The sequence below is a fragment of the Petaurus breviceps genome, unplaced genomic scaffold (genome assembly GCF_028583685.1).
Source record: "Petaurus breviceps papuanus isolate PSGF00001 unplaced genomic scaffold, PetGlider_PUasm1.0 183, whole genome shotgun sequence".
Taxonomy (NCBI): domain Eukaryota; kingdom Metazoa; phylum Chordata; class Mammalia; order Diprotodontia; family Petauridae; genus Petaurus; species Petaurus breviceps.
The window spans coordinates 8,354,015-8,374,146 of NW_027185791.1; the positions used below are offsets into that span (position 1 = coordinate 8,354,015).

General features: G+C 38.6%; 1 protein-coding gene across 7 annotated transcripts in view; it reads right to left on the bottom strand.

Moving 5' to 3' along the window:
* The window catches only part of TNFAIP8 (TNF alpha induced protein 8), a 127,073-nt gene that overhangs the window by 24,225 nt on the left and 82,716 nt on the right, over positions 1-20,132 (bottom strand). Inside the window, exon 1 of one of the 7 annotated variants that reach the window (XM_069087837.1) lies at positions 6,281-6,398. The exons of the other annotated variants lie outside the window; for them this stretch is intronic. Coding sequence (XP_068943938.1) covers positions 6,281-6,326 — 46 coding nt within the window. The 5' untranslated portion in view covers positions 6,327-6,398. Of the gene's footprint in view, positions 1-6,280; positions 6,399-20,132 lie in introns of those variants that run through there. 7 annotated transcript variants of the gene reach the window in all.

Below are 20,132 nucleotides of genomic sequence, written 5' to 3' on the forward strand. Positions count from 1 at the left end.
CTAGAAGAGGAGAGACAGATAGACAGAGGACAGGAAGAATTATAGAAAAGTTGTTGCTTGTACTTCGTTTCTTTAGAGGACCAATGCCACCATGGGGTGATGTCTTAACTCGTGTGTGAATCACATGTGCGGGAGGCAGAGTTACACAAAGTCCTCAGCCTCACTCTCTCTTCCCGAGTCATGAAAGTCCAGTGGAAAGACAAACAAAAGTCAAGGCGATTGCTGATGGCCCAGGATGCAGCGGGTGGCCTTGGTGTTAGGAAGGGTTGGAGGCGATTGAATGACTCGACTATAACAATAAAGTAAACATTCAGGACAGACAGAAGAAATTACTGGGATTAAGGAAATAATGTTGAACTCAATCTCTATTCAAGTCATAACAATAAGTTCAAGCATATGTCTTGACTGATGAAAAGGGAGACAATGAAGAGTTTTAAAGGGCAGGACATACCCTATTCTGTCAAAGTACAAAGAACTCTAAAAATTAATGTTTACTCCAAAATTTGACAAATCAAGCCCCCAAATTTTTTCTAGGAACAAATTTCCAATTTTATCCAAACATAAACTTAAAAAAAAAACTAGCATATGTTTTTGTTGTCATGTATTATGCATATTATATATAAGTATTTTAAGCTCTCATAATTGCTTAAGGATTTTAACATTTGGAAAACAAAATGAAAAGCTAATCAGGAGAATAAACATTCCCGTTCTGCTTAGTGCAATAAAATATAAGTATGTGTTCATCTTAGTACCCTTGAGAAAGCATTCTGTACTCCACATCCAGTACTTTCTCTTCAGTCACTTGATTCTAAACCCTCTGCAGTCTGACTTTGAATTTCATCATTCAATTGCTTTTCCCAAAGTTGCCTATGACCTCTTGCTTGCCAAATCTCATATTCTTTTCTCAAGCCATATTCTTCTTGACCTCTCTGCAGCCTTCGACTCCATCAATCACCCTCTTCTCTTGGAAACTCCTGCTCTAGGTTTTCCTGAATGCTGCTCTCTTCTGGTTCTTCTCCTTTTAGTCTGATCATATCTTCTCAGTCTCCTTTGATAGCTCTTCTTTTGGATCATGCCCAATAACCACTGATGGGACCCCCATGATTCTGTCCTTGGCTCTCTTCTTTTTTCCTTCTATAGTAGCAATTCTTAATATTTTGTGTTATGTACCACTTTGTCAGTATGGGGAAAGCTATGGACTCCTCAGAATAATGTTTTTAAGCTCATAGCTTACACATCCCAGATTCAGAACCTTATTCAGTGATTTCATCAACTCCCATAGATTAAATGATCATTTCTGTGCAGATAATTCTCAAATCCATTTATCTAGCCCTAACCTCTTTCCTGACTTCCAGTTTCCTATTATTTTTCAGTCCTCTTCAACTCTGTATGACCTCATTCAGGGTTTTCTTGGCAAGGATACCGGAATGCTTTGCCATTTCCTTCTCCAGCTCATTTGACAGATGAGGAAACTGAGGCAAACAGGGTTAAGAAACTTGCCCAAGGGTCACACAACTAGTGTCTTAGACCAGATTTGAACCCAGAAAGATGAGTCTTCTTGAATCTAGGCCTGGCACTGTATTCACTATGCCACCCTAACTGCCCCTGGTCTTCTATTACCTAGTGGATATCTTTGAGTTTCCCATGATATCTTAAACTTAATATATCCAAAACAGAACTCATTATCTTTCATACCAAACCTTCCCCTCTTCCCAACTGTCCTATTACGGTCCAGAGAATCACCACCCTCCCAGTCACCCAGCCTAACAACTTAGGCGTTATCTTGGTTCCTCACTTGCACCTGACCCACACATCCATTGTTGCCAAGTCTTGTCACTTCTCCCACTTCTCTCTACTTACACAGACCCCACTATGGTGCATGACCTCTGCACTTCGCACCTGAACTATGATAACAGCCTCTGCTTGGTCTCCCTGCTTCAAGTCTCTCCCCATGCAAATCCATCCTCCACATCAGCTGCTCAAAGTCATCTTCTTAAACCAAAGGTCTGATCCATATATACAAAAATATGCACAACAGCAGCACTTTGTGTTGGGTAGTAAAGAAATGAAAATAAAGTGTGTGCATGTCACTGCACAACTGATGTCCTACCTCCCTCTTACTCAGGGAGCCCCAGAACCTCCCAATTACCTCCAAGATCAAATAGTTCATAATCCATCCCCTTTTCACCTTGCCAGTATATTTAAAGTACTCCTCTCTCTGTGTTCTACAATCCAGCAAATTGGATTTGGGGTTCCTCCCAAAGTAACATTCCATCTTTTGACAGTGACACTGATAGTTTTATTGGCTGTCCATTCCCCTTGTGTGGAATACATACCAATTAATCCTGCCTTCAAGACTCACTTAAAATCCCACCTTCTGTGTTCTTGACATTTACCCACTTTGTTTTCGGTTCTTGGCAAAAACAAAAAGTTCTGCTTAGGAATATTTTAGTATACATGATGTTTTCCCTCTCACTAATTTCTTTTAGGTGTATGCCTAGTGCTGATATCACTGGGTCCCCGTACATGCATAGTGTAGAGAAATTCTGGGTACATTTCCAAATTACTTTCCAGAATGGTTTCACCAGGTCACCGTTTCACTAACAGTGCATTAATATCCCTGTCTTCTCACAGGCCTTCCAATATTTTCCCATTTTTTGGGTTATTTTCATTAATCTGAAGTAGAACCAAAGAGTTTTTAAAATTTATTTCTCTCATTAAAGAAGCATTTTTGTATGATTATTGAAACATTGTCAATTTTTTTTCTTTCAGAATTTCCTATTTATATCTTTTTTTAGGTCATTCAATCAATTATTAAATGCCTACTGTATGCCACACACTGATGCAGACAGGTAAAAGATAATACATTCTTTCACTAGCTTTTGGGGAATTACATGTCTGCACATTTGTGTTAATTCCTTATGTCATAGATATCAGTCCTTTATTAGAAAAACTGGCTACAATGTAAAAAATTGTTTCCCTACTCATTTTAATTTTATGAAAAACTTTTCAATTATATGTCATCAGAATGGTCAGTTTTTTCTAAGAGCTGTCTGTCTCACTTTTTTGGTTAATTCTTCTACTATTCATGGTTGAGAGAGGTATCTACCTTTCTTGTCTAATTTGTTTATGATATAATTTTAAGAAGATAGATTTTAAAACATAGCAGGAAAAAGGAACACACTGTGTAATTCTGCAACAACCTACTAAGAAAATTAGAACCTGTGTGGGACTGCTGTTTTGGGGGGATGGTTGGGGGAAAAACGGGGAGAAAATTTGTAACTCAAAATCTGGCGGAAACGAACGATGTAAATCAGAAGTTAATAAAGCATTTAAAAAAAAAAAATTAGAACCTGATTGACCCAATCAAGCAGCTGAATAATTCAAAAGAAAATGCTAAGCAATTTGACAGAAAGTAGGGTTCAACCCAAAGCCAGTTAAATCTACCTTTTGTTTCCCACTCTGATTGTTTCCATTAAAAGCAAGAAAACATCAGGGAGGAGAAATCTGCAAATCACTTGTCTAGTTAATTGGAACCAACTTAAGGGATGAAGACATGACTTCAACTTATTTCAAAACAGTCTAATATTCAAGAAGTAAACTTTCTAGTTACTAAATTCATTTCAAAACTTGGGCTTTATTACCATCACTTCGCACATCAAAACTGCTTCCCAATTATGTAGTTTAATGGATAGATGAAACTTCATTCTATATTACCTTTCTCATATATAAATAGATAAAGTAACTAAAAATTTACAAAAGGTAACAGAACAAAGTTTAAACTTTTTTCTACAACGAGATATTTATTATGAAAATGTAAATAGATATAGGCAGCTAGGACTGGAGTCAGGAAGACCTGGGTTCAAATCCAGCCTCAGACACTTACTAGCTATGTGATATTGGGCAAATCACTTCACCTGTTTGCCTTAATCCACTGGAAAAGAAAATGACAAACCATTCCAGCATCTTTGCCAAGAAACCTTATGGACAGTATAGTCCACAGGATCACAAAGAGTCAGACATGACTGGACAGTGACAACCAAAACAGATGTAAAGGAAGCAAAAAAGAAAAGTAAACAGAAAGTAGTATCACATAGTTACAGAATTTTTAAAGGTTAGTGGCCAACCAGTACAAACCAGTCATTTTATAAGTGAAGAAACTGAGGCCCAGAGAAGTTAGATGACAAATCACAAGATGGGTTTATCTAAAAAAAAAATTCCCCACTTTATTTTTGAGACTGGAAACTGATTAGTCATATCCATACTGAAATCATCATATCCATACTGCAAGCATGTGCAAGAATCACACAGTAATGGCAAAAAAGCGGCTGCTGTTATTCCCCCCAGAGTGGGGAAAGGGAGGGGCACATAGGAGTCCATAGAGTCATTAAAAAAAAAATCAACATGGCACTGTGGATAGAAACTATATGCCTAAATTAAATCTTCAGAGAAATACCTAAAATTGGTCTGATTATCTGCTATGGACTAGATGAGCTTACTCTAAAGGAATTTCGTTTTGTATTTCTATTTTTTCTTGTTTTAAGAGTGTCCTATCACAACCACCAAATATAACTGTTCCCAAATGTCCATTTATTTCCCTCCCAGTTAGAAAGCACAAATGAAGTTTTGTCCATTTTATATTTCATTATAAAAATGCCTAAGGACAGTAGAATATCCCAGTGGAGGAAAAAAAAAAACTTGTTTTTTTTTCTTTTACTTATGTGCATTTGACCTTAATAAAATGGTCCTTTGATAATTTTAAAAATTAAAATACAGAAGAGACATTACAGATTTTGCCCCAGCATCTTCATTTGTACAATGAAATGGTTAAACAATATCATTTGGCATGCAAACTGCTTGCTAATTTGCCTTTTCAGGATGGTCTTATGTAAAAGGAAATGATCTTAGGCAAAAGGAAGGAAAATCAAGAGAAATAAACCAATGAGGTGAATTAATTGGTTTTTGATCTGCTTCCCCATTAAGCCCTGAGCTAGTGCTGAAGGACCCAGAAAGATCTCTTAACACAGAAGCAGGATTAACATTCACTTTATTAATTTGTAAATTAAAGCCCATCAAAACCTGTCTCAAACATGCCAGTGCTGAGTTGCAGAGGATCCCTCCTCCCCACCATACATGAAACCTTGTGGGCCCTGGGTTGGAGTTACAGTCCCTAAGTTCACCAGAGCCAGAAACATCATTTGTCCCACATAATCACTTCTGTAGTTCTAAGCTTGATTGTTATCAGTGAGTTGGGGTCAAATGAAAGAAATACTATATCCGCATGCTTCCTCCCCTGGTTTAAATTCTTTGGATTTCTTAAGAAATTAGGGCATCAGAACTCGGATGATAATAATAATAAAATAACAAGAATAAGAAATAATATTGATATGGTACTTTAAGGCTTGCAAAGTGCTTTTTACTTAATGTTATCTCATTTCATCTTTCACAATATCACTGGGAAGCAAATAGTACACGTTATTCTTCCCATTTTACAGAAGAGGAAACAACAATAGAAAGGTTTAGTAATTTGCCTGTAGTCACAGGACTACTTACTGTTAAAGGCAAAGATTCAAACCCAGGTCCCTCCTGAGTACAGGTCTTTCCTCCATTCTCCTGCATATACCCTTAAAATTGATAGCTTGCCCTAGGTAGGAAGTTAACAAAACCTAAAAAATTAAATTATTTCATTATGCATGGTGTCAAAAGTGGAACTAACATTTCAGCAAATAGTGGGTAAAGTACCTCTATGAGTTTTGAATTAATTTCGGCAAAGCTGGTATTATTCCTTGATAATTTGACTCAGTCATTGCTCAGTGTCTTTCTAGGGGAACCCATTTTTATAGCACAGTATGGGAGTTATTAGAAGTTTAAGCTAACAAATCCCATTAAACCTTTTCTTTTGCCTATTTTCATTGTGGACATAGGAAAAGCCTCAAGAATGTCTAGCTTTGGGTATCTGTCAGCAAATTAATTTGATGGGAGGAAAATTAGAATACTTATTCTATCATCTAAAAGACATTTTCTGTTATTTTTATAGCCTTCAAGCTTCTATAATGCTTCAGAGATAATCTCATAATTACTGCTCACTTTTATCCTATAAAAATCTGTTCTTCTCACCTTAAAAAATATTATGAATAATATCCTGCCCATAATATCTTGTTACAACTAGTAAAACATCTGCCTGCCTGATATCCTGCTCTCGTACATAAATCACCATTTTCCTTCCATGTTCTTTGCTTTCACATTGCTTTCTCCAGGCCTTCCTTCCCTGTTTCCTTACCTTTTGCATTCAGTTCATGTGTCTTCTCTTCAAGGCTCTGCATCATTCCAAGCTATGGGCACCTTAGCTCTGGCTTCCTTTTGCTCTTCTCCTATTCAGTCTCTTTCACTTTGTTCCGTTGAAACCTGCCAAGTAGCCACTCCCTCTACTTCCTTTCCCCACTCTTGTCTCTGAATCTTTCAATCTATTTTCAAAGTGCAAGACCTCTTTCCCCTTCCTTAGCTAAAAAGACATTATTTGCCCCTGAATTCCTCCACTCTTAAAAGTTCTTGACAGAGCATTTCTAATCATCTCCTTCCACAGAAGGCCTTAATCTAACGTTCAACTGGTTGTTTATACAACATAAAACACATACCATTGAAATGTACATTTTCATGTAAGATATTTCACAACAGAATTACTCAATACTAGTTTTAAAACTTAAAGGCAGAACCTGAATTTACATTTGTTATACAATTATATACAATCTCATATTTTGTTAAGGTGAAATGTTAAAGGGTCAGCTCCTCAGAGGAGAAATAGCTTTCCTGATCTTTAGCAGTATATAAGACTGACTTTTTAATTAAAAGAACAGAATTCTGTGAGTGCATGTGATTATAACACATTTTAAATTTATGTAGCACCTTTTATGTGAAGAATTCAGAGCATTACTTGTCACCTCCTCCCCTCTCCCCAATTACCTCATGAGTTTTCACAAGGGATAAGTCATCATTCCACTTTAAACTGGTGTGACAGCTACTTACCGCTTCACGAGAAATTCAAGATTACCCAAGGTTGCTTAGCTCAACAATATATTCAAGGGCCCAATTAGTAGGACACCATGGAGATAAGTCAGGAAGACTGATTCAGAGAATGGTGTGAGTAAGGGGAGAAGAGGCTAAGGAGGAGGAAGTATGTTATAATAGAGCATCATGGGTTCAAATCCTGCCTCTGCTACTTATTATCTTTGTGGCCTTGGGCAACCCACTTAATCTTTCACTCTTCACTCAGGTTTGCACAAGATTATCTCTAAAGTCACATTCAACCCTAAATCTAGAGTTCAGTTAATCTAAATTTAGAGTTGAACTCTAATCTAAATCTGTTAGTTTAGGCAAGTTGAAGAATAATACCTTTAGAACGGCAAGTTCTAATGGCCTTTAAAAGGTATTTGGGTTCTCCTTCATTTTATAGATGAGGACATGGAAGCCCCAAGAGGTGAATTCAATAAAATATGAAATTAAGGTAAACTGACTAATACAGGTATACAGGCAGGTTACAGCACAGACAGGAACTGAAGTTCAATTTTCAGGCCCAACCAGTGCTTTCCCACTGAACTGGACTTCAATTTCCTCATCTATGAAATGAGGAAGAATGACTTATTACTTCAGTGAACCTCTAAGGTCCCATCAAGCTCTAAAATCAAAAGTTCCAGGTTATAAACTAGAGCCCAAATTTAGAGGTCCCCAAGACAAAAGCACCTGTTTCCCAAGCCGGAAACGCAAGGTTATCAGTCTATCACAGAATAGAAAAAAAAAATTGAGGGAGAAGGGAAGAAAATGGAATAACCCATATCGTACATATATAGAGTATACATAGTACACATACTGTATCAAAACGAATGATAGTAATTTCCAAGCTGGAAGATCGGGTTAAGAGCAGCAATGCGACACTGTGGATAGAATGTTGGATCTGGAGTCAGTAAGAATGGAGCTCACGTCCTTTCTCAACAATGGCAAAGTGACATTGAGCAAGTCCCTCAAAGTTTCCAAGCATCAGTTTCCTCACCTATAAAGTGAGGATGACACCACATGCTGTGCTTACATCACTAGGTTGTTGTGAGGCTCAAATGAGGTAAGATGATATCATTAAAAGTGCTTTGCAAACCTTAAAACACTTTATAAATTCCAACTATTATTACTTCCAAAAGGCTCAATTCTCAGGTGTAACATAACCTGTCACAAAACAGATACAAATTAAATTTCCCAAGGAAAACATACTTCTTTGTGTGCATGCACACACGTGTGTATGCATACATGTGCATGTGTGTATGTATATATAGATGTCATACAGACACACTTATGAACAGTGCTTAATGTTTGCTAGGAGATGAAATTAATCTTTAAAGTGTCTGCTTCAAAACATTAAGGGCTATTTTTCAATCGATTCATCAATAAGCATTTATTAATCATCAACCATGTGCCAGGCACTGAGGATACAAAGATAAAAGCAAACCACAGCCTTGCACTCGAGGAGCTTGGCATATATCTGGGAAAGAACCTGATGTCAGTAGATTTCCTGGTCACTAATATAAAGGCTTCTTAGCTCTACCCTCAAAAACACTTTTCACTCGATCCTCCTAGATTCTCTAGCTATCATCACATATACATATATCTATATGTAGATATAGAGGTGTGTGTATTTCTCTTCTTCTTCAATGTCCAATTCCTAGAAACAACCTTATACCAATGACCTCTTAACTGCTAAACCCTATGGCTTTTCCCTCAATCTTCACCTTCTTTGCAGTTTTAGAGATTGGTGGATACTTCTCTCCTGAACACTCTCTCTCCTCCTTTGCCTTCCATGACCTTGTTCTTCTATCTGCATGGTTGTTTCTTCTCCATAAACTTTGCTGGATCTTTCTATCCTAGGACCTCTTCTCTCAACACTCACGAGCACATAATTCCCCATGGTTTCAAGTGTTATCTTTATGCAGATGATTGCAAATTTATTTATCACTCTGTCCGGAACTCCAGTAACAGATCACCAATGGCCTGTTGGATACCACTGGGAGATGTCTCATAGTTATCTCATATTCAAATACATACTAAGGAGAACATCTTGTTCTGTAAACCCATCCTCTTCCAAACCCCATTATCTGCTGAGGGTACCACTATTCTCCCATTCACCTAGGTTTGTGATCTCAGAGTCATTTCTTAATAGTCTTTCCCCTTCCACATGCCATACTCCCCACCCCCTACATACATACTATCTCCCAGATATATGATACATTTATTTGTCTCCTTTTTCTGTTTGAACCTTACTATCATTTGAACTGGTCAAAAGAAGGAGGAACACACACACACACACACACACACACAGTTGGGTACAAAGACCCATTTAACTCAACAGGAAACTGGGAGAGGATGGGGAGATGGAATCAGAGGAAGGTTAAATTAGGGAGGAATGAGTCCTAAGCAAAGTAAACTCTAAGAATGTGCAAAAACATTTATAGCTTGTTTTGAGTTGGCAAAGAATGGGAATTTAATGGTGTACCCATAAATGGGGGAATGGATGAACAAGTTACGGTATATCAGTGTGATAGAATACTATTGGGCTGAACTCTACCAGCAAAATGACCAACAAGGATTCCAGGACTGATGAACGAATTCCTAAGAGGTGAAGGAATCAGAATAAAGAATGAAATCATTTGGGGGGGGGGGGGCAGGAGACAAGGCCAATGGAGAAATCTGTTTTGATTGACTATGCATATTTGTAATGGGTTTTGTTTTTGTCATGTTCTCAATTGGTGGTGGTGGGTGGGGTAGGGCGAGGGTTAGAGTGGGAGGCTGGGAAGGCAGACCATGGCTAATTAAAACAAACAAAACATCAGAGAAAAGAAAATAGTCACTTTAGGTATGGGGTAAGGAACACTAGAAAGGATTTAGAGGACCTGGGTTTTCAGGTATGACTTAACAAATCTGGGCCTCAGTTTCTTCACCTATCCAATGTGAATATTAGATTGAATCCAATCACATCGAAGCTTTCTAAGGTCCCTTTTGGGGCTAGCCTTCTCACTTTAAGCCTTTCCCCAACCCCTAGGGAGATTCTATATTGTTTGTAGAATCCAATGTGAGCTCTGGTCACCCTCATGGGCCCTTGTCCACCCAGATTTAGCCGACTTGGGCAGGCTTATGGCATGCTTCATGTGCCCAGTGGCCCCCCAAGCTGGCCTACTTGCTGCTGCTCACAACACTCCCCTCCCACCTCCTTGTCTTTGCTGCCTGAGCCTGAAATGCATCCCCTGCTCTGCTCTGTCTCTTAGAATACCTGGCATCCTCCACCCTTCAGCTCAGAGGCCTCCTCCTGCATGAAGGCTTTAAGGATATCCCTCTTCCAATTTCTAGGGCCCTGCCATCCCCTTAAAGTTACTTGGTATCTCCTTTTGGGCTATTTCCTGTGTATTTGTGTATGTCCAGGTCTTTTCTCCTGATAGAATGTCTGCAACCTTGAGGGCAGAAACGGTTTCATTTATATCCTTGTATTCCAGGGCCTAGCACAGGGTCTGGTAGGTGGGAAGTAATGAGTAAATGTCTGCTGATTAGTGGTTGTTCTGTAAGGCAGAGGACACAGTGCTTCTTTACAAATACATACTGTCACTCCAACCAAGCTAAATTGCTTAAAGGCAGGGAGCTATCACGGTCCTCTATGCTTAGCAGGGTAAATATTTACTGATGGTGACAGTAGCCAAGACAAAGGAAGAGTGGTCCAGAAGAGGGGGTTGGGTAGGATGGAAGCTATTCAAAGACAACAGCAATGCGGAGAAGGTTGCTAGGAAATGCTTCTAGTTCCTGCTTTTGTCACAGAGTAGTCAGCACAACCACCTCTATCTACAAGGGGAGCCCTAGAAGCACATTGTAAAAATGTGGCCAGCCTACAGGCGACCACTGCCAGAGCACTTGAAGGATCTGTCTCCTCATCCTTCTCTATCCTAGTCTCCTATCGAGAAGTCTCTGCTGACTTTCAAAAGGTCTTCATTTTGGCAAATAGGTTCAAAGGCTTCCTTGCGCTTACAGTTTGCGTTTTTTGCAAGAAGTGAATCATACTGCTTAGTAACTTCTTTGCTTCACCATCCCCATGAAAGAAAATAACATCATTCATAATTACTTTCAAAAATAATCTTGTCTGTCACTGCAAAGTCTATTTAAATACACAAACAACAGCATACACAGACATGAAATTTACACATTAAAAAAATCATAATTACACAAATAACAGCCACATCATTTATTTGCCCAATGGGAATATAAGTCATTAAATGCAGACTTTGTTGTCTTTCCCTGCAGACCACTGAAGCTGAACTCTAAATACATCTATGTTCTCTTCTTTAGTAATGAATTTGTGATACTTTAATATGAAGAAGCACAGATCCGGCCCTATTTTGGGACTAATGCTTCTCCAAGCCTTTTCTGTCCTTCACAAATGCATGGCTATCTGCTCTGAGGACACTGCACAACTACCTTCTGAAAAGAGATGCATGGTCTAACAGTTGGGAATGCTGAGGATACTTCCTGTCACTTAGGAGTTTCCAGAGAGGAAAACTCCTGGGAATGTCTATATGACCTTATAATGACATGTCTCACTCATGGATCACCATCTTTCCTTTTTCCCCTGACTTACTCCCCTGATGAAGAGTATCTTTCCTTCCTAAATAGCAGCCCCAGTAGTTAATTTAGCTTAAATAATATTCTATAAAGCAATTGAAATCCTATTTGAAGATGATTCCTCTCAAAACTGAGCTAAATTCACTTACGGAACCATTTCCCCCCTACAATGCCTCATTTCTGTATTCAAGCTACTGGATTAGAAAGAGTTGAAAGAGAACTTTATCAGCCCTAGAAATGTCACTTAAAGTATGCAAAGGCCCAGCCCCTCTGAGACAGCACTTTTCTTACCAGCTACCAATACACCACTCTCACATTCCCCAATGAACCTTCTTTCCATCAATCTAATCGCCGTCCCTCAAACCTTTCTATTCTCTTAGGCCATGAATTCTTTAACGACTGGACTCCCTACTCTGTACCTGCCGGTTAGTTATTTCTAGGATGCTCTCTACCTCTCATCCTAGAAACTCTTGACAAAACCACTCCTTCAGTGTTGTCAAGAAACACACCAGGAAGGCCAGAGCAACTTCCCCAAATGTATCATATTTGCTGCCCCAGAATTTTTTTTATTCCTTCAATTATTTCTTCCACTACCACCAACTTAACTCTGAGTCCTAAAGAAAATTGCCTAGTCTCCTTTCCCCTCTGGATGTTGTTGCTGAATTGTTTTCTGTCGTGTCCGACTCTTCATGACCCCTTTGTGGGGTTTTCTTGGCAAACATACTGGAGTGGTTTGCCATTTCCTTTTCTAACTCATTTGCTCAGACTTGCTCAGATCACACGACTAGTAAGTGTCCTTAGTTGGATTTGAACTCAAATCGTCTTGACTGCAGGCCTGGTGCTCTATCCACTGTGCCACCTAGCTGCCTACCTCTCTGGATAGGGCATAAATAATCCTTTTATCCCCTTTAACTGAAACAAGAAAAGGGTTTTCCTACAGAAATAAGAGAAGTAGTCAAATAAAACTATTTATGGAAATATAAAATTGCCAGGTTATAAAAGATCACAGGGATCATAGATGTAAAATTGGAAGGTCACTCAGAGGTCATGTAGTCCACCCTAACCTATCACTCCTTCTCTACTCACACCAGGTCCAGAAATTTCAAATGACTTACCCAAAGTCCCACTGATAGCAAGTAGCCAAGTTACTCTCTCATCTTCAATCTTTATTTATGGACTGGTTCCCTTCTCGTTGCTCAGAAAGATACTGAGGGCTCTCCATGTGAAAGCAAAACAAAGAAGCCCAAACCTCTGCTTGTCCCCACCACTCTCCCTCAGGCTATCCTCCTCCATCTCTTTTCCCATTCAGAAGTAACCCCCCCTAGAAATAAATGCCTATATTTACTGTCTGCCTGTCATCACTTCTTAACTCCTTGTAATGGGACTTTCAACACTATTACTCAACTGAAACTGCTCTCTTCAAAGTGACCAAGTGCCTCAGCTACTAAATCCTATGACCTTTTCTTAGTTCTCATCCTATTTTACCCTTCTGCAGATAGATTTTGACAGTCATCTTCCTGGCTAGTTCTCTTCCCTTGGCTCGGGGTAACTGCTCACTCTTGGCTTTTTCCTCCTGTCTGTAGGTCCACTTCTTCTCAATCTCCTTTGCTGGATCCCCATCCACCATCCCCTCTGTTCTCTCTGTGCTCTCCACTGAAGATTTCTTCAGCTCTCAGCGGTTCACACAATCAACTAACTGCTCAAAAGCAACGTGTTCAAAACAATTTATCAGCAAGTTCCCCTGAAACCACCTACTCTCCAAACTTCCTTTGTAGAAAGTACCTCGATGTTCACATTTGCCCAAGTTCATAATCTAAGTCACCTTTTAATCTTCCTTCAACTCACATATCCCATAGCTTGATAAATCTTGTTGATTCCAAATCTGTGTCTTTATTTTTGCTCCTGTGACTATGATCAGAGTTTATTGAATCACTCATCACCTCTTTCTTGGACTACTCTTATAACTTTCTAATTAGTCCCTCCCTCTCTTCTCTGATCTATTCTGTATACAACTGCCTAAAGAATTTTCTTCACCCTTTGTCTATTAAGAAATTACCAGTATCTTCCTGTTTCCTTTAGGAGATGTGTGTATGTGTATTCCACAATCTGGTACCAACTTATCTTCCCATGCTAATTTCACATTATTCTCCTTCATAGAGTCTATATTCCAGCCTAACTGGCCAACAAGCTACTTCCTAAACTCATTTTTTTGTTCTCTTATCGCCACACTTTCACACATGGTGTCCACAGTTCTGCGAGTGAATTCTCTGTTCACTTTTACCTCTTAGAATCTCCAGCTTCCCCTGTGACCTTCGGCAAGTCACTTAGCCCCAATTGCCTTCCAAAAAAAAAAAAAAAAAGAATCCCCAGCTTCCTTCAAGATCAAGTATCACTTCATGTACAAAGCCTTTCCTGATCACCCCAACTTTTAGCACTCTCTCTCTCTCAAATTACTTAATATATGCTTATCTATGTATATGTTAGATCCTTCCAATAAATTCTCAAGTTTTTCTTCGTTACATTTTTGTTTCACCTTAGTCCATAGTACAGCAGCTTTTATAATAGTAGGCAATGTTTGTTTGAATTGGACTGAAGGTCGGATCAGTGTCTTATTTTTATATACTTCAGCACAATATATTTTTTACATGGTAAATATTTAATGTTTGTTAAGCTGAACAGCTAAACTCACACAAGTCTGTCTTGTTTTAAGAAAAATTTACATACAAAAATCTAAATATAAAACAAATGGAGTAATTTTTTACCAAGGATATTAAAAAAATTTCTTTAAATAGTCTTAAATATTTACAATTATTTCACTTGCAAAAATTATATGAACATGATCCTTTTAAAGCAAAATTATTGTCTAAAGAATGATGTATATGTATCCTGAATTCTATGACTTCTCAATGATTGTAACCTTTCCTATAAAGATTGAAAAATTTGCTAAATATTTTATGGCAGGAACAGTAAATTTTCAAGTTCTTGGGAATAAAAAAATAGCCAGTTTATGAATTTACAAGGTTTTTTTTCTTCTTCATCTTGTTGTCTACCTTTGGTTCACTTTTTCAGGATCTCTATCAGCCACTGAGCAGAGGATTTAACAATCCATGCTATTCTGATCTTTCAGCATCATGAATTTGCTAAATAAAAACTGCTATTAGTATACATATTTAATGCAATTTCCAGTATTGATAGAGAAAGACCAAGAAAAAGAGAACTGGATAGGTAGAAGGGAATGGCAAGTTATGAAAGATTTTTATTATCCTATGAAGAGTTTCGATGGATTAAAATTTTATTTATTGATATTTTTATATCACCATTGTTTCTGAAGATTTTTTCTACCTAGCAAGCCACCTCAAGGAATTTCTAAATGAGTTTTCCTATGCTTACTCCTTATTTACATATTAGACTACAAAGCATTAGTCAATGGAATCAGGTAACAGTTTCAGTTGAAAGAGTTTTATTTCTAAAGGCATCTACTTCATGTCATGCTTAATACACATACAAACATACATATATATAGATATATACACATACAAATATATATTATATATAATCCAAAGTTAGACCACAGAAAGTGTTAAGTATCTCATATAGGCCATGCTCCTATATATAAAACCTCCTTCCTTTGATTTTTTTTTTGGGGGGGGGGAATAGAGGGGAAGAAAAAGTGCAAATGTAATGCTTAGTAATGCATACTGAACAAAGTTATGTTAAATCAGATGAAGGACCTTAATGTGATTGTGGTTTAAAGAATCAATAGAGAGGTTTTGTTTAATAAACACTTACGCAGGGCTATGATGTTCTTTATTATGGAAAAAAGGATATGGGTAAATCACTACCGGGGCATGGTTGTTTGGTTTTTTTTCTGTACAATATATCACAAGGTCCTCAACTTTTTTGTAGATCTACTTTTAATTTATTTCTCTTAATAAGTGAATTCACCTAGAAGTGAAGAGAATGCTGACAATAGAATCCTTGATCAGGTGACTGGTAGATGGTGATGGGGAATGTGACAGACCAAAGCAGACTCTGCAGTCATCTTGCTGATCCTGGGTATAACTGAGCATGTGAGAAGGCTCCGGCCTTAGATATTTATTAGCTGTGTGACTTTGGGTACATCTCTTAATGTTATTTGCCTCAGTTTTCTCATCTGTCAAATGAGTTAGAGAAGAAAATGGCAAACCACTCCAGTATCTTTGCCAAGAAAACCCCAAATGGGGCCATAGAGAGTTTGAACACAAATATAATGACTAAACACACAACATCTGAGGGATAGGGGGAAGACTGGGAGAGAGAGCAGACAGGTTTCAGGGTACCAAGCTGATAATTGGATGTGTTGAGGACAGGTTTAAAGCAATCCAAAGGTTACTGATCCCACAAAAGCTGTAATTTAGAGAGGTGGTGGCTGCACACTCAACTTCCCTCTCCCTCCCAATTTGAGACCCAACAGGGAATATCCAGGCATGGGGAACCTGTGGCCTCAAGGCCACATGTGGCCCTCTTGGTCAGGTCTGCACTACTTGGGGCCAACCAAAGTGGCCTGAAGACAGTACATTGTGCGAGCTTGTATTTACATCCTCTAGTGCAGCCCATTGACTGAATCTAAACTTCACAGAACAAATTCCCTTCATAAAAGGATTTGTTCTATAAATCTTGGACTCAGTCAAAAGGTTGTACCCAAGAACCTAGAAGGCCACAGGCTCCCCGCCCCTGGGGAACATCTAAAGGCAAGTGTACTGAGCAGATCTTAGGCAGTCCATGACTCAGTAGGTAAGTCCTAGGTCTACGCCTTCAGCATCAAACACGGAGGTCACTCTATCCATTATGTCAGGTTGTCTCTCTAGATAAGAATATGACACACAACAGAACAGTAACTTGGTTAATCAGCATCTGAATAACCCAAAGTCGAAAGCAATGTGATATTGGGAAATTTGAAGAGTGGAATAAAAAAAAAATCATGCTGAAATATAAAGATAGCTGATGCTACAAAGTATGCTAATTCCTAAGATTTACAGGCACCTGACTAGATCTTGTCCTTACAGATCGGTCTCCAAGGGCTTCTTCAGCTCTCTCTGTTCTCAAACTCTGCTTCCATATGAAAAAAAAGCCATTCACTTATCCTACTGTCATTTCAGTCCCTCACACTTCCTGTGGGAGGCTTCAGCCTTTTCAAAGCCTACCCAGCTTTACTTTTCAAGCTTATCACATATTTGGGGTTGAAATAATTTACTCTAAAAAAAAATCTGCCTGTGCCGCTGTTAGATGACTCATCTTAAAGACTATAAAATGAGTGGTATGATGAGAGGGACCCAGAAAATTCTCAAACCACAATCTCATTCTCATCACTGACCTCTGACTTTTGGATACATGGACCAGGTTCTTCATTGTACCTAGAACTAACTAGAGTTGGAAGCCTCTGCCTCTTCACTGATAAACTGTGGCAAGATTCAGTGGAAGTAAGCATGCCTTAAGGCTTACGCTTAGGCCACAGAACGAGACACCCAGTTCCCTGCCTCAGAAAATGTCCTTGTGGTACCAGAACTGTGCCCCCATTGCTTTGCCCCTTTCCCCTTGGTTCTTGGACTTCCCTGGACTCTTATTACACTCTGTAGCCTATATTCAATCCAATATTCATTATAATTTTGTTTCATCACTTGTGATTGTTTCAGGTATGTTAAGTGTCATCTCCAAAATTAGATGATCAGTTACTTGAGGATATTTTTTTTTTATGCTAAGCACATAGCAGGGGCTAAATAAATATCTGCTGATTAATTAATTAGTGATTGGGAAAACAGAAGATGAAAGAAGCAAGAAGAAAAAATGTGAGAGCAAGAGTCTTACCACCTCTTTTCCAATTAAGCTGTCCTTACGAGGTGGGCACTTTGCAGCTATTTATGTTTAAACCAAACACATGCAACTTTTAAAACAGAGATATATAGACAAGCCCACTTCCTTTACCTAGTCTTTACTCATTCTCTGAACACTTTTGTGTCCTTTCTACCCAATTCTTTCTCATCTCAATTCCTTCAATGAGACTTTTTTCTCACAAGGAAAGGAAAATCTGAACCCAGCCTCAGAATGAAGAGTGTGCTTTTTCCTTACGAGATAATGCATATGTCTTGTTTATCTATACTTTAAGTTGGTTGTGTGCTTATAGGGCAAACCAAGTTACAGTCAGAAACTGAGGGGTGAGGTTTGAAACCCTATCTCTGTCACTTTGTATGTGTGACTTTGGATAAGTCACTCCATAGATTCATAGAATTAAAGTTAGAAGGAACATCTAGAGGTCACCTAGTCTAATTCCATAATTTTACAAATGAAGAAACTGAAGCCAGAGAAGCTGGGCGACTAGCCCCAGATCTTACAGGCAGCAAGCAGTACAGTCAGGATTTGAACTCAGATCCTTTAAACTAAAAATTCAGTGTTCTTTCCACTTTATCTTCTTGGGATAAATAATTCTCCATGTAAAAATGAAGGTGCTGGTCTAGATAAAGGCTTCTTGACATGGGGTCCATGAACTTTTTTTAAAAAAATATTTTAATAATTGTATTTCAAAAGAATTTGTTGCTTTTGTAATCTTATGGATTTCATTTCAAAAATATGACTCTTAGAAGGGACTATAGACTTCACTAGACTGCCAAGGAGGTTTGTGACACAAAGAAAAGCCTAAGAACCCCTTGGCCTAGGGGTTTTCAACTCTAACTCTTAGAATCATAATTAGAACAAGCATTGGTTGGCATTTCTTAAGTTTCTGTTAGGCACCAGGTACTGTGCGGAGCACTGAGGACAGCGGGAAGGCAAAAGACCGTCCCTGCTCTCCAGGAGTTCATCATCTAATGAGGGAGACAAGGAAACAACTACGTATAAATGGGACACACTGGAGCTAATCAACCAAGGAAAGCATTAAGACGCACACGTGACCTACACCCCTGCCATAGCAACATGCGTGTAGCTGGATTACGGTACAGTGTAAATAAACATCCTTTCTGGTAAATCAAAGAGGATAGCTGTAAAAAGACAAATGCTATATGGGAGGCTCATTAGTTAACTGACCCAGGCTCACCCTACTTTGTATATCTATCTTCCTTTTGGGAACCTACAACCATGCAATGGGTCAAGAAGACGGCATTACGGGGTGGCTAGGTGGCACAGTGAATAGAGCACCAGCCCTGGAGTCAGGAGGACCTGAATTCAAATATGACCTCAGACACTTGACACAATTACTAGCCCTGTGACTTTGGGCAAGTCACTTAACCTCAATTGCCCTTCAAAAGAAAAAATTAAAAAAAAAAGATGACAGCATTACATGGAGAAGGAAGCTACTTCCAATTTTCTTGGATCTCTTATTGAGTATATTCAACAACAGCTAAAGCCTTAGGGGCCTTTGCTGCCGTTAACTTTTCCCTACTCCCAATGATTTCATAAGGAAAGGCCTTCATTCTACAAGAAACAAATGTACACTAGGAATGTAGTCAACAGCTGCACTCTTGCTATGCTCTGAAACGAAAATGGTGATGTGTTCCTTTCAATAGCCTTCATCCTTCCTTCAAAGTAGGCTTCTAACTGAACTCCCCCTATCTCATGTTTATTTTAAGTCCAGACATGTTAAACTCATTCAGCCTTCAGTGACAACATAAGGGTTGGGTATCCATTCCATGTTTAATCATCAAACTCAAAGTGTTTGCTATTATTATTTTTTGAAGTGAGAAGGAAGGGTAAAAGAGAGAAAGGAAGGGCAATGGTGTATTACAATGGCAAGAATTTTTTAAGTTAAGGTGGCTAAGTTTCCAGTGGTCATGAGATCTTTTCATGCACGCATGCACACAAGTAAGTTGGCCCGTGATATAATATAAAAAGCCTTACCCCCTTCATATTTAGCCCCCAAATAAGTTACTAGTCACTCATTGACAGTTTAGAATGATGACTTTAAAATATATCCTATTACAAGAAAGCAGACAGGAGAGGTCTACGGGCATTTTCCTGCAAAATAGACTCTGTGGCTAGACAGTGATGATCTCACACTAAATGGGGAAAGCCTGAGTTATTACATGTATGGAGAAGTTTGATAACTAGGCTGTTGACAGAGTTCCACAAAGAGATTGACTAGTGATAACTGAATATAAATTCCCAGATAATCAGATTTGAAGCCTAATAAAAACTCTGCCCTCATGAAAGGGCTAAGGTGAATTCTCTGACCCAGAATGCTCCCTTCAGAGATTTTATATATATATATGTAGTCACTGCTGCTTAAGCTTCCAGGCAAGAGCCAGAAAAGTTCCGCCTGGCTGATAAAAGTATTTGATCAGACCCCTGCAAAATACCCTCAACTTCCATCAATTTAAGACCCTGGAACCTCCAAGTATTTTTTAGAATTTCAGACATTTTGGTAAAAAGCACCCAAGCTATTTCTAGAGAAGTTGTGGAATCTAAACTATTAAAGATCTGGCCAAAATGAAAAAGATTTTCAGGGCTGAGGAGGTCCACTTAAC